Source organism: Oxyura jamaicensis, chromosome 1 (assembly GCF_011077185.1).
Source record: "Oxyura jamaicensis isolate SHBP4307 breed ruddy duck chromosome 1, BPBGC_Ojam_1.0, whole genome shotgun sequence".
Taxonomy (NCBI): domain Eukaryota; kingdom Metazoa; phylum Chordata; class Aves; order Anseriformes; family Anatidae; genus Oxyura; species Oxyura jamaicensis.
In genome coordinates this window covers 110,597,374-110,610,618 of record NC_048893.1, presented here as the reverse complement: position 1 = coordinate 110,610,618, position 13,245 = coordinate 110,597,374, and the positions used below count along the sequence as shown (strand labels likewise).

At 37.4% G+C, this 13,245-nt stretch overlaps 1 protein-coding gene across 5 annotated transcripts in view; it reads right to left on the bottom strand.

The window, feature by feature from the left end:
• Nucleotides 1-1,961: 1,961 nt before the first annotated feature.
• Nucleotides 1,962-13,245, bottom strand: part of TTC3 (tetratricopeptide repeat domain 3) — a 62,877-nt gene continuing 51,593 nt past the window's right edge. For 4 of the 5 annotated variants that reach the window (XM_035315751.1, XM_035315748.1, XM_035315750.1 and 1 more), the window contains 11 exons: nt 12,814-12,953; nt 11,312-11,380; nt 10,504-10,600; nt 9,447-9,547; nt 8,438-8,531; nt 7,744-7,842; nt 4,844-5,265; nt 4,272-4,392; nt 3,892-4,125; nt 3,588-3,677; nt 1,962-3,278 (listed from right to left, as the gene is read on the bottom strand). In XM_035315751.1, the coding sequence (XP_035171642.1) occupies nt 3,168-3,278; nt 3,588-3,677; nt 3,892-4,125; nt 4,272-4,392; nt 4,844-5,265; nt 7,744-7,842; nt 8,438-8,531; nt 9,447-9,547; nt 10,504-10,600; nt 11,312-11,380; nt 12,814-12,953 (1,578 nt within the window). In that variant the 3' untranslated portion in view covers nt 1,962-3,167. The remainder of the gene's footprint in view (nt 3,279-3,587; nt 3,678-3,891; nt 4,126-4,271; nt 4,393-4,843; nt 5,266-7,743; nt 7,843-8,437; nt 8,532-9,446; nt 9,548-10,503; nt 10,601-11,311; nt 11,381-12,813; nt 12,954-13,245) is intronic. The other variant, XM_035315749.1, reaches the window with a different exon arrangement.

The following is a 13,245-nucleotide window of genomic DNA, read 5'->3' as shown; positions in this document are numbered from 1 at the left end:
TCATGATGCAAGTTACCATTCCAAGGGAGACAGGCTTTAAATAGGCGGGTTACTATTGTCACCTGATCAACATAGACGTATAAACATCACGAGATGTATTTGTGAAGATACAGTTTCATGCTGAGAAAGACATTAAAATGTTTGTAATACTACATCTTAAAGGTTCATGTAAACTGGCAAGGCAGGAACTAGATGGGAAAGCCATTTCAGCAAGAATTAACCTTCCCAAGAACAGGTTATGGGTTTTGGTGTTCGTTAAAGTCAACAGAACAGCCATACTGCTCTTCTGCGAATTTTCCATAAAATTTTGTGTGGAACAGAGGTAGGCTAAGTATACAGAGTTACATCAAGTGTGAGTGTCAAGATAACAACCTAAAAAGAATTAAGAAAACTGCCCAAACCAACTTCCTATAGCTTTATCCAGCAGCATTGCCAAGCAGGAAAATGTAATTCTGGGTTTGGCCATGATTCGGTATCAGCTATACTTCAGGAAAACAATTAAGGTGTTATTTTAATGTCTTACAACAGTCTTACGTATATATATATATATAAAAAAAAAAAAGCTCCCTGACTACTGTGCCCCACCCCTCATTTACTGGAAATAATCACTTGTGCAAGATCAAGAACCAGCACAGGATGATTTCTGGAAAACAAGTTCCTGCTTCTAGTCTGCATGATGTTAAAGGAGTGCCACCTGCTGCTCACAGCTGAGGCAGCAGTAGCACTTCGCACATTTAGGTTACTTGAGAAGATGCGCTGGTGTTCGATCCTGCCTCTGGCCATAGCATCTGCAGCAGCAGATCCCTTACCCACACCCTATGCAATCACCTCTGCCTGCACCATGATCTCAGGGGCCTGACGGTACAGAATGGTTCAGAAATCCAGCAGGGACAGCTGAAAAATCCTGTTCTAGAGTGAGTGCTCCAGTTGCTCCCTGAAACGTTCTGGCTCTCCCAGAAGCAGCTTCGACAGGAAGCCAAGGATTAATGTTACAGTATCTGCACTAAGCAGCCTAGAAGTGGTCACTGCAGATCAGAAATTGGACTCGTCTCACACATCGATACCAGACTTCTACTGTAATTACGGAGCATTTCACAGACCTTTCATGTATAAAGAAAAAGGTCAACAGCATCCTCACACTGCAGGAATAATCCCTTAGCACATAACATATATCCTTAAGTCAGGAATCCTAGACACAGAGCAAGGCTGTTTTACCTTGTCCTAGTCTGAAAATAAACTAGCCTCGTCTACACATACTTACTGTTAAAGAGTCTGAGACTTCTTATCTCCATAAAAACTTAGTCTTAAATGCCTTAGAAGTAGATCATGTTTTGTTGTCTGCTCTCAGGCCTCCTTTTTAAAGATGTGACTAAACCACTTCTGGCTATCAGTAAAATTCTTGCGGTTTCTGCAAGTCAGGGAAGAGAAAAGGAGCACAGATTAAAAACCACCCCACTTACTTAGCAACCTGGGCTCTTATTGGTGCTGTGAGCATAGGGAAAAAATAAGATTGGCTGATAACAAGCATGAGCATACATAAATATCAGTTCATTAACTCTGCATTAACGCTAAGTGTTGCCTTACCCGTTTTCACAGCCAACTTACCCGTGTTACCTCAAACCAAGTTATATTCTATTTGTAAAACACCAAATAGCTGACCGTGGCTTGTGGGAATACTTTGCCACTGCTTAGCAGGTCAAGGATCCCTCTACCCTGGAAAAGTGGCCTAAGTGGCGAGGACTTGGGCTGCTTCTGTGAACAGCTGATCAAGTTTAATTAATATATGTATTTTTTTTTCTCCCACTGAGGAAACAGTGGAAGGTGAAAAGGACGCAAGTGATGTAGTGCTGAGCAGCACAGTACCTAATTCTCTGGCTATACAATGGCTTAGCCCTCTAGCAAACAGTTTACTCATCAGTAACTCATACTTAGCAAAAATATTAAAATAAAAGAACACCACATCAGCTGCAGTAGTAATTTTATTTTTGATCCAAGTTCCAATTAGTATACTGACATATCTCAAGATAGTTTAAAACTTCACTTGTAGTATACATACTTCACTTGGGGAAACAAATGATCCATTAGACTTACCTAATCTCAAATAATCAGCTTAATACTGCTTGTACCCAAACAATCACACTCACTGTATTTTCAGAGTGTTTACATGATCTAGCACAGCAGTGTACGGTATATAGCCCTGGTCTTCTGGCCACCTGAAACATTTTTTTACAATGAAAAGGGTACTCATTCTGGCAAGTTCTGACTTTTGAAGCAGTAGGGTAGCAATTCTTTCAGCTGTTGTACTGTGTACCTCACATTGCTCGTAAACCGGCATTCATGCACGGAATACAGATGCACTCTATTGCTTCATCAGAAATAAAAATCCTTTAATTCCAATTTAGACAAATCAGCTCAACTATGAGGGTTATTTAAGACATTCTTACATTAAAAAACCGAATCATATTATTCCAAATCAATGATGTACAAACAGAAGGAATGACAAGAAAACTTAAACTTCTTGCTTCAAATTATTGTTAGAAATCATTATTTAAACAATCTGAATTATGAGTTGTAGGTTTATGTGGAAAAAGGAATTGAAATTGTATGAACCGTATTCAAAATGATCACAAAAATCCTGATTTGAATCCTGCAGTTAAGTTATAATTGTTTATACTATGAGAAATTAGTGGATTGGTTGTTCCAAGTTCTAGCCTGTCATTCAGCTCACCTCTTTGTTCGATATTAGAATTTATTTTCAGCGTAGTATCAGCTCTGAAGGACCTCACACACACTTTTTATAGGAATTGTTCATAGGCATAACCATCCTTTGAGGAAAGTAGATACGGCAGTTTAAACCCCTTAGCCAGAAAACCTACCAGCTTTGTGTGATTCTGGCCTCTGAACTACATCAGCTGCGCTCATTTAGGCAGCAACCAGAAGTGCTGGATTTTGGAGCATACTAACTTGATACTGTAGGTGCCGTGGCAGTACCCGTGTCTTGTGGCTTACAGCCAAGTGTTAAATACTGAACGAGAATGAGTTCTGCTGTCCTTTCCAGCAAAACCTGGGATCAGCCTCTTCCAAGGCATCACGTTTCCACTCCTTGTCTTGATGGTTATTTATCTGCAGCCACTTTACATCTTATTACATGTTAAATAAAACAAGATTTAGGCATATTTTTTTCTTGCTGGAAGCTCAGGAAAGTCTTCAGGTAACAGAACATGATCGCGGCAGATAGGGCAGGTACTCGAATGTTCCTTTAGCCATTTTCTAATGCACTGCAAGAACAGGAAGATATTGTTGAGGAAACAGTCCAAGTCTGGTATAAAGAGTTCAGCTTAAAGAGCTTCAGTTCATTCTGATGAATTATCACCTTAGTTGAGATCTAAAACTTGACACTTTTCAACACGGTAAGATTATATCTAGCAAGTCTTGGTGCGCAAGGTATGTAAAAGAAAACTATGCATCGTTGTTTTTAACTTCAGGTACTGAGGATGAGGGGGAAAAACTTTTAAAAAGTAAACCAAATGTATAACTGAACAAAGAGTAAAGGTTCTTATCACTTAGATGCAAATAAGAATCCTCACCTCTCTGTGAAAGTGATGCCCACATTCCAGTTCACATGAGTCTCTGCTTAGCTCATCATGACATATGGTGCAAGGATCATCACTGGAGGCCTACACAAAAAATGTTATTTGAAAGCTAGCAACAATTAATCATTGAATTCCAATAATTTAATGATGTTAATAACTTTAACCATGTTTATTTAAGGTTTTGTCCACAAAATGAACAAGTCCTGATTATTTTTTCCAGCAATACACCTAATCATTTCACATCTCCTAAGAAGTACAGAGTAATAATTTGAAATTCATTAAATAGTGGAGAACTTACTGTAGAGTTTATTTTTTTCCACTTAGACTTAGGTATTGCTCCAACATTTCCCCATGGCTGTAGATTTGGCTGAGCTGGGTATGTATTTTGACTTGAGGCATTTTTCTGCACAGGTCTTGCCTTAGGTGGGCTGGGTACGTTTTCTTCTGCAGATATTTCCTGACTCCGAGTCCCAGTCTGTCCTGGTGAAGCAGAGGATACTGACTTCACAGCTCTCCCTGTTGAAGCTGATGCCTAGACAGGTATTGGATAAGAATTTTGAGCAAGTTCACAGTTCAGAGCCTGACAGCAAAGAAAAATGTGCTTTCTCTTCTGAAACGCGCTGCGTTATTTCCACCGTCAGGGGTGCACAGCAGAAATGGCAGCAACTACAACAGTACCTTATTTTGCTGGTCCAGAATGAGATCTGTCACTCTTCTTAGAATTTCAGTGGAGCTCAAGCTTAACAATGTATTCCCATTTCTTCTCTGTACATCTTTTATGAACTTGGTAAAGGTTGAACTGAAATAAAAGTGACATCGTTACCAATTAGTAACACTATGGCTATCGTAGGCATAATCACAGTATTAGAAAACACTCTTTTCCATGTTTGATTCATAGCAGTAGAGCCTACTGCTCCATTAACTAAAAGATACTACTCAGAAGAACTGCAGCAAGCACCTGCTTCCACCACCTCTCAATAACTAGGATCTAGCTACCTTAAATCATAAAAATAAAATCCTACTAGTTCTATTTGCTGGTGCTTCTAAGTGAGAACAACATTGAGTCAACTCTGTGGGTCTGTTCCCTTAAGGAATGTCTCACTGAACAAGGGAAAGGAACTAATGTTTTAAGAAAACTCGTCTTAGACAATAGGAGCCATCTACTAACAAATCAATTCATTTTGGACTGTTATCATTGGATGATTAGAATTTTTATTGCCCAACACAAAACTGTAGACATTAAAAATCACCTGCTGTAGCCTGGAAATATAGTTTTTAGATGTGCAGCAATACTTTCCAGTGTTTCTGGAGGCAATGTGTTGTTTGGAGTTCCAGGAAGCCTCATACGTATAGCTGAATCATCGTGGTGGGGTTGGTTTGGTTGGCTATTCTGAGTATTACTTCCAGAAATCCTTGATGGACAAGTTAATGAAACTTTATCGGCATACGATCCTTCCAGAGGTTTGGAATGTTTTTTCACTGCTCCATCACTTGCAGAATGAGACTTTGAATTCGCAGGTGCTAGCTTAACACCAGCCTGTGTAATAAATGGAGCTGATGTTGGACCTTGATCTTCAGAACTTAAAAATGCTGGAAGTAAATTAGGTTGTGCAGATGCAGAGGAGTACATGACAACAGCTGGATCACTGATAGCCAGTCTGCTTTGTTTTCTCTAGGAAATAAACAGATCCCACAAGAAAAACAGTAATTAAAATAAGTCGAGCAGAACTCTTGAGCATTTGCAGCATGAACTACGCTACATTTCAGTCATGAGAAGGAACTGAGAGGTCGTATCAATGGATCTGAACTTGTTCTACAAGGTAACAATGTCACACAAAGGTGCTCTTTCATAAGTACTACATACAGACAACCTGTTTGCAACAGGATTAAATAGGACTGTATACATGCCTTAATTACAGCTGTTACTTCTACTTATTCTGGGTTTTCTAAAGAATGAATGGCTGTTGGACTGCTTTAAGTTTTAAAGAAGTGTAGTTTGAAATTGGTGGTAGAAGCCACTGCTTTAAAGCAAGTGCCACCCATTTGGAAATACAAAATTTGTTGCTTTCAACTGATGATATAATCTATATATAATCCAGTGTAACATTTGCTTATTTTAAAACCAAACACATCAGCTATAATCGTCACCCTCAAGAACTTGGAGGTGACATAATCCAGGAAGATTTCTTTTTGAACTAATAACTCTGTTCCATAAATGGAAAGAACTTCTTAAAATAAGTTGTTTGGCCCCATTACTGCTGCCATTTCAGAACTTGATGGCTCTAAGGCGGCTGGCTGCCTTCTAGCACACACATTTACACATAGTTGAATTAAACCTGCTGGTCCTTATTCACAATGTTCTTTAAATTAATACTTTAATCACTTTTTGAAGTGATACTTCACCCTCTCAGTACAGGTGTATGCCCATAACCACCTTTAACAGAAAAGGATCATCTCCTTAGGAGAACGAGAAGATATAAAGTAAGTTTTGGCATAAGCTACAAGACTACAAAAAAAAAAAAAAAAAAAAAAAAAAAAAAAAATTTGCCTGAGAACGTGATTTTTTAAAATCTGTATGTAACCAGCTTAGCTTTGCCAACAGAGATATGAAAAGTCAGCTTGACCTAAAACGTTACATAGTAGAACAGTCTAATCTCAATTTTAGCCCATTTAGATTTTTACAAGTTTTCACATTCCTTAGGACAAAGCTTTAGGTTTATTTTTGTAGATGCTTACAGAGTTTTTACGCTTTATCAAATGATGTTTTTGTATCACTTGATTCAAAATTGGTAAGAATTACAGACAGAATTACACAGCCAAGGAGAAAAATATTTTTCATCAAGTCTTTTTCATTTGGATTCAGCGTTTGCCTATTAAAGTCTTCATGAAGCAGAAAGAACTACAGATACCTTTTCTAATTAGTTATTCCTGCATTCCTGCAGTAAAACCAGATACCAAATGAAGAACAAAAGGATCAAGTCACTCTGCTTCCCGACCTCTAAATTGATGGCAACCTAAGGATATAACTTCGATAACTAAGAATATCTACAATATCCTTAAGAGTTCTGTGCCAATAAGGACAAAAAAGATACCTGGAAACAATTGGGAAGAAATAGTATGCAGGAGAATGTAAGGGTAACCGTTACTTGTACAAGTTCAGAAAAATTGTAGTAACAAATGTACTACAGTATTAGAACAGAGTATTGGGTCCAAATTAAACCAAAAACAAAGGAAATTAAAAAAGAGATGACTTTCTGAGAATAATATACTTTTTAGAGGAAGTTTCTTTAGTGGCATCTTCGATGCATTTAGGGATTTCATTTATGAATATACTATGAGCATTTTACTTAGCAGGTCATTTAACTCCCCTATCTTGAAGGGTTCTTGACTAAATCCTTATTTCCTTACTCCAAACTGACCCAGGTACAGTGATTTTTGAGTACTATCTGTCTTCATGACTGTACATCAGCTCTGTGCCCTAATTTCAAATTTACTCTCAGTGAATGGCAACGTTTACGGTTTTGGCATCATCACTACAGCTAGCTTGGCTCCAAGGATTTCAGCATGGGCTTGTGTCCCCCCACCAGCATGGGCATGAATAGTTAAATATTGACTTACGCTGACTTTGTCCTTGCACCAGGAACAATCATGTGTAGTTCAGAAGTAACTGACAAGGACTGAGCAAAGCGCTTGTGGAATTTCTAACCCATAAGAAAATGTTGTTAATACCATTTGTCTGGGATGTAGTTACTGCAGGTTAATTTCTATAAATGGCTGAAACTGCATCTAGTTCCTAACAGATACAACTGGAATTTTGGTATCCATCATCAGTTATGTGTTGGTGTAATGGGCCCTTGTCCCTGTGGATTTTGGTGCTACAGTAAAGTCATGACATACAAGAAAATGGGAAGCACTTTAGCATCAACTTTAAATAGCTTAAGCCTCTGAAAAGGACTTTGGAATTTGTCACTGGATGTCATCCTGCTAATCTGCAGTCACCTTTTCCTGGGCATACGGACAGACATAGATTAGTTTGTGTTCAAGGCTATGTATTCAGGTTCTTTATGTACACATTCTGTAACAGATAGCCATGCTGGATAGAAACCTAAAGAAATTCTTAACACACCGCTATCAAATGTAAGATACATACTAAGACACTGGGAGGAGATGAAAGATCCACAGCTTCTATTTTGATGAGGCAATTTCGTACACCGTTTTTCACCATCTGAATTTTTTCTTCATACCCAACCTGCAGAAGGAAAGCAAATTCTCCAAATTAGCATTAGCTAAAGCTCTTTTGTTACTTAAAATGGCATTAACAACATTAATTATGGCATTAACACCTTTGCAAAGCAAAGGTATCAGGCCTTTCACATGGAGACATAGGCTACCATTTGGTTTAGTAACATAACTCTCTATTGAAGTATTTGCATTAATGTTTGAAAGGGCTTGTGAAGCATTTTCTAGTTTTTAAAACTTCACATACACAATGTATTCAGCTTCTCTTAGCAGACGGTTCTCCGTTGTTTTTAAAGTTGCACGGACATTTAAAGTTCAAAAAATACAAAAGAACTGAGATTACAGACTCGTTAATCTGCAATCCAATCTTCAAGCAACATATACAAAGGAAAGAATTTTGTCTTTATGTAACGGAAGAGATTCATTGTAACTTAACTATATTTAATAATCAGGCCTTATAATCAAAGTTTTATTTTGTCATTAAAAAACTGCAGATAAGTATTTGGAGAAGACATTAGTGTCTTAAAAAAGGAATGCAAAATTATTTATTCTGTTTTAATTTCCAAAGTTCAATTTATACCTTGTTAAGAGAAATTAAGACTTACCTCTACTTTTTCCATTTGTTTCTTTATATTTGAAATAAATATTTCCCAAGAATCAATCTGTGACTTCAACTCAGGAAGTGCTGAAGCCGAGCTGCTGAAATAACAAAGATTTTCAATTAAACTCCAGCATTCCCATTAGTTTGTCTACTACAGAGAAAAGAAGACTGAAAACCTCACTGCTCTCTACAACTTCCTGAGGAGGGTAAGTGGAGGAGAGCAAGCAGCAAGCCTCTGCTCCCTGGTCACTGATGACAGGACATGTGGGAACAGCAGAAAGCTGCTCCAGGGGAGGTTCAGGCTGGACATTAGGAAACATTTCTTTACTGTGAGGGTGGTCAAACACTGGAACAGGCTTCTTAGAGAGGCAGTTGATGCCCCATGTCCATCAGTGTTCAAGAGGCACTTGGACAATGCCCTCAGTAACGTGCTTTAACTTTGGTTAGCCCTCAGGTGCCCAGGTAGTTGGACTCAAGGATAGTTGTAGGTCCCCTCCAACTGAATTATTCTATTCCATTATTTTTTGTTTAAGACCAATGGTTTTAAACCAAGAGTTCCTCCCTGTATGGGCAACTTCTACCAGGAGAGGGAATATGGCATATATTTTTAAAGTAGTAACTCAAAAGGGCTAAGTTAGTTCCTTGTAAGGGATGCAACAATCTTGTCATATGCCAGTTTTATTTCACCTCTTCTTTATTTACACTGCAGCCCTCTCCCCAGTGATACTGGGCAGGAGTAACTGGAATATTCCTAGTAGCCTAATCTTCCCAGGCTAAGAAAGGGTAAGACAAGAAGTTTGCTGCTGCTTAAGTATTTCACACGTTGATAATGCAAGACTAGAAAAGAATTCAACTTCAGGGAAGTTGCATTTAACTACTGCATAACTTTCAGGCAACCATCGCTTTGTGAGCAAAACTGACTTGTCTAGTTAAAAGATCATGACTAAACATGCCCTAATTACTTCTGTTTAGCAACCAGTAGTACTGAAATTACCGGCGTATACTCTCCATACCTGCTTAATGACTTCAGCATCTTGAGATTTGTGTCTGCATTGGCAGCTATGGCATTTAGCTTGTATACTTCAGTTTTTTTCCAGTTTTTGAGTACTGATATCTGTAACAAAATAATTGCTTAAAAAAGGATTGCAATAAAAGCTCTGCTGTAACACAAGGAATAAAGTCTTGAAGCATCTTAAACAATAATTTGATGATACAGAGCACAACATACACTCACACACTGCTCCTATAGTGAGGAATTTCAAGTAGAATTAAGGGCACTGGCATGCCTTTAGGAGGATAACTAGGTTATATTCACTTCAGCTGATTGTAGAAAGCGTCCATTTGTGTTCCTTTTGCCCCTTATCAAAAATGTGCATGCACATGCGTGCATACACACATTTTAAGTCAATAAGGCAGCCTTTTAAATACTGCATGGTTGAAGACCAACAAGAACAAACTGTCTAATGTTTTTATAAAATCCCACTGCAGGTTAAGACAATTTTCAAGCCTTTCCTAAGAAGAAAGCATTGTTCACGATGCTTAAAGCATTTCCAATGTAAAACATTATTTTGGCAAAAAATCTTGATCAGTAATCTCCATTTAGTGAAATACTGAAGTTGCACTCTGATTCTACCCAAGAAAGAATTAGCTATACATTCACTAAGCATGACTTCATTTTGAAAAGGAATCCATATCTTCCTATGGTTAATTCTTACTAATGGAATCTATTCATAATGCAGGTATGTATGAAACTGAATTACTTAGCTGAATTTTGTTTGGGGCGATACCAGGTGCCCCAAATTCTGTGCACTTTTAATACCGGTCAATAATAATGCACTGTGATGATCTGCTAAGTTTTCCAAGATAACATCCAGAACAGCAGTCGTCAGCATTTGATCAACACTTTTAATACATCCTCATAAAAAGCCTTAGATGCTACCTTAAGGGAAATTGTTAGATAAGACTTCAGCAGTCATCTTCCCCACCTATCAATGCAAAGGCTATATAAAGGGCCGATTTAGGCTATAACAGAAGTGTTTTAGTTTTTTGTTGTTGTTCTTTTGTTTTTACCTCTGCTTTAACAGCTCTTTTCATATGCTCCTGGTAGTCATCTTGACTCTTTTTTATAATTTCTTCCAATTTTACCTTCTCATTAGCAAGTTTATTACTGCAAAACAGAAAGAGGTTAAAGATTTAGGTTAAACACAATAGAATAGTACATTCTAGAGGTTTTCTGCAGCCGTTACTTGTCTTTTCCTCAGACCCACATATCTTCATTTATGGTGTACAGCTTGTGCCTTTGGGCATAGTGTCATGTTCTTGTAGCCGTACTGCTGGCTCCGTGGACGTAACTTTGGGGTTTCTTAACCAAATTCCACTGTGCAATGTAAAAAATTTATGGGGGGTTGACTACTGCAGACATGCAAGTTTTGTTGTTCTAAGCCTGTTCACATATATACAGAACATATGGTATAAATGAACCTTAAATTCCATCTACGTGCAAATGAGCAACTTTTAGAAAGCGTTCAGATAACTTTATGTACATTTAGAATTAAAAATATCCGAGGATCCAAAGCTGCATATGACAGTTCAGTATGTATCTACAGCACCCAACTTCTAATGTGTCTTAAAATACTGCATCATATAATCAGGGAAATATATGACACTATTTTGAAAAGCCAGCTTTGAATTATTCTAAATATTTGAAATAAAATAATATTTACTTATAGTAAGTAAAAGTAAACTAACTGAGAATAAAAGTTATGGGCTAAAGTGCTTGTTTTTTCTGATCTTTCACACAGAATGAAACAGACAACTCCGATAATGACAAGTCAATAGAAAAATACAAATATTGCTGAAAGTTTTACAAGAGTTTTACCTGGTCTCAAGACATGTATTGAAATGTATCTTATACTGCTTCTCCTTCTCATCAATGGTCTTTGAATACCTAGAGTAATCAAACATTTATTAAACTTATTCTGAAAATTGTTCACTACCAAACACATTACACGTTCCTCTATAATCACAGTGATAACTCTGCAGCAGTGACAATCTATACACTTTATATGTTAATACTACAAGTGCATTTAAATGTATTCTTAATTAAGCAGCAAGTAACTAATATAAGTGCAAGCTGATAATTTGTCAAGAAAGATTTGGCTTGAACTATTCATACTAAAGATAATAATACAGCACTCAAGGACAGAAGCCTTCTTAAGTCTGAAAACTGACAGAGAACATTAAAAATATAGTAGGAAGTGTCAAGTCTGATTAGAAAAATCATTACTAAAAAAGTCAGTTTCATCAGTTTTCTGACAGCTATTTTAAAATGCTTACCTGTGCTTGCAATAACACAACAAAATACTAAATCAGACATGGATATTCCAGCCTATTACTGTGAAAAAGCTTCTATCTGGTTATACAGCCAATGATTAGGCTACTTAAAGATTCCTGAAGCGCTTAAAATGTTTTGGGAAAAGCTGCTGATAATACTATGTCAGGTGACACTGGATTTATTTTTCCAGTGTGTCAGTGATGTAATTCCCTAGATGCTCTATGACTATAGTAGAAGGCTGACTGAAGCTGTTTCTTATTCCTTCATAGCCAGGAAAACTAATTGTCAGGGGAATACCTGGGATTGCTGCACACCGGGCCATGATGGGATATTACTGATCTAAGTTCCACGGGAAGCCCTGCAGATTTCTGTTTTAGGATGGATGATGAGTTTAAAAAAAAACAACAAACAAAACAAAACCAACACACAATAGATACATATAGCTATGTGGTTCTTGCAGATTTACTTGAATCTGACAAGTAGGGGACAAGACTAGAAAAGAAGGAAACGCGCATCCCTAGTTAACCTTCAGAGATGCTCTGTGGCAGTACAGGTACAAAGCGTGTAAGAAAGAAAGAAGCAGAGCAGAGTTCAGTTGGGTTGACTGTATGTGAGGAAGAGGAACAAAAAAATAAAAATTTAAGGCTAATCATACTGCTGCAGAGGAGCACACCAAGGAAATAATGGTAAATCATGAAGTAGAAAAGTATGCAAGCAGTGCCAAACTAAAGGATTGTGGAACACTCACAAAAATGTTAAACAGTGAAGAAGTAGTGTTTATTACTTAGGTTAAATAACTACATGCAGATCCTATTGATACCAGCTCTAATCCAAGATCTGCATTTAACTCATTTTCTTGCCCTAATGATATTATCAGGGCAAGAAGTTTGAATTCTCATTCATTGAATCAGTAAATACTGAAACTTACCATAGACTACCAGAAATAACTCTACTTACTGTTACTTTAAAAGAAACAAACAAACAAAATCAAGCAAAGGGACAAAAATAGAGATCTACAGCTGTAAATCTGTATTCAGAATTGGTACCTATCATTAGTATCCATATGCTTTTTGACAGTGTTCCTTATTGCTTTTAAGTTCTCTTGATTTTCTTTTTTCTCCTGTTGCCATTTTTTTACTTTTATTTCTAAATCTTGATTAAGCCACTCTAGTTCATTCTTTGATACCTAAAAGCAAAAAATAAGAAAACATCATTTCTGTAAAGAGTATTTTATTAAAACGCAAGTTAGAGCAACTTGCAGACACATGATCAAAACCTTAGCCAGCAACGTTTACAACAACAGAATTTTACTTAGTGCTTAATGTACTTTTAGGCCAGGTGTTTAGAACAGGGAGCATTTATGAGGGTGGTGAGGCCCTGGAACAGGCTGCCCAGAGAAGTTGTGGATGCCCCATTCCTGGAAGTGTTCAAGGCCAGGCTGGATGGGGCTTTGGGCAGCCTGGACTGGTGGAATGTGT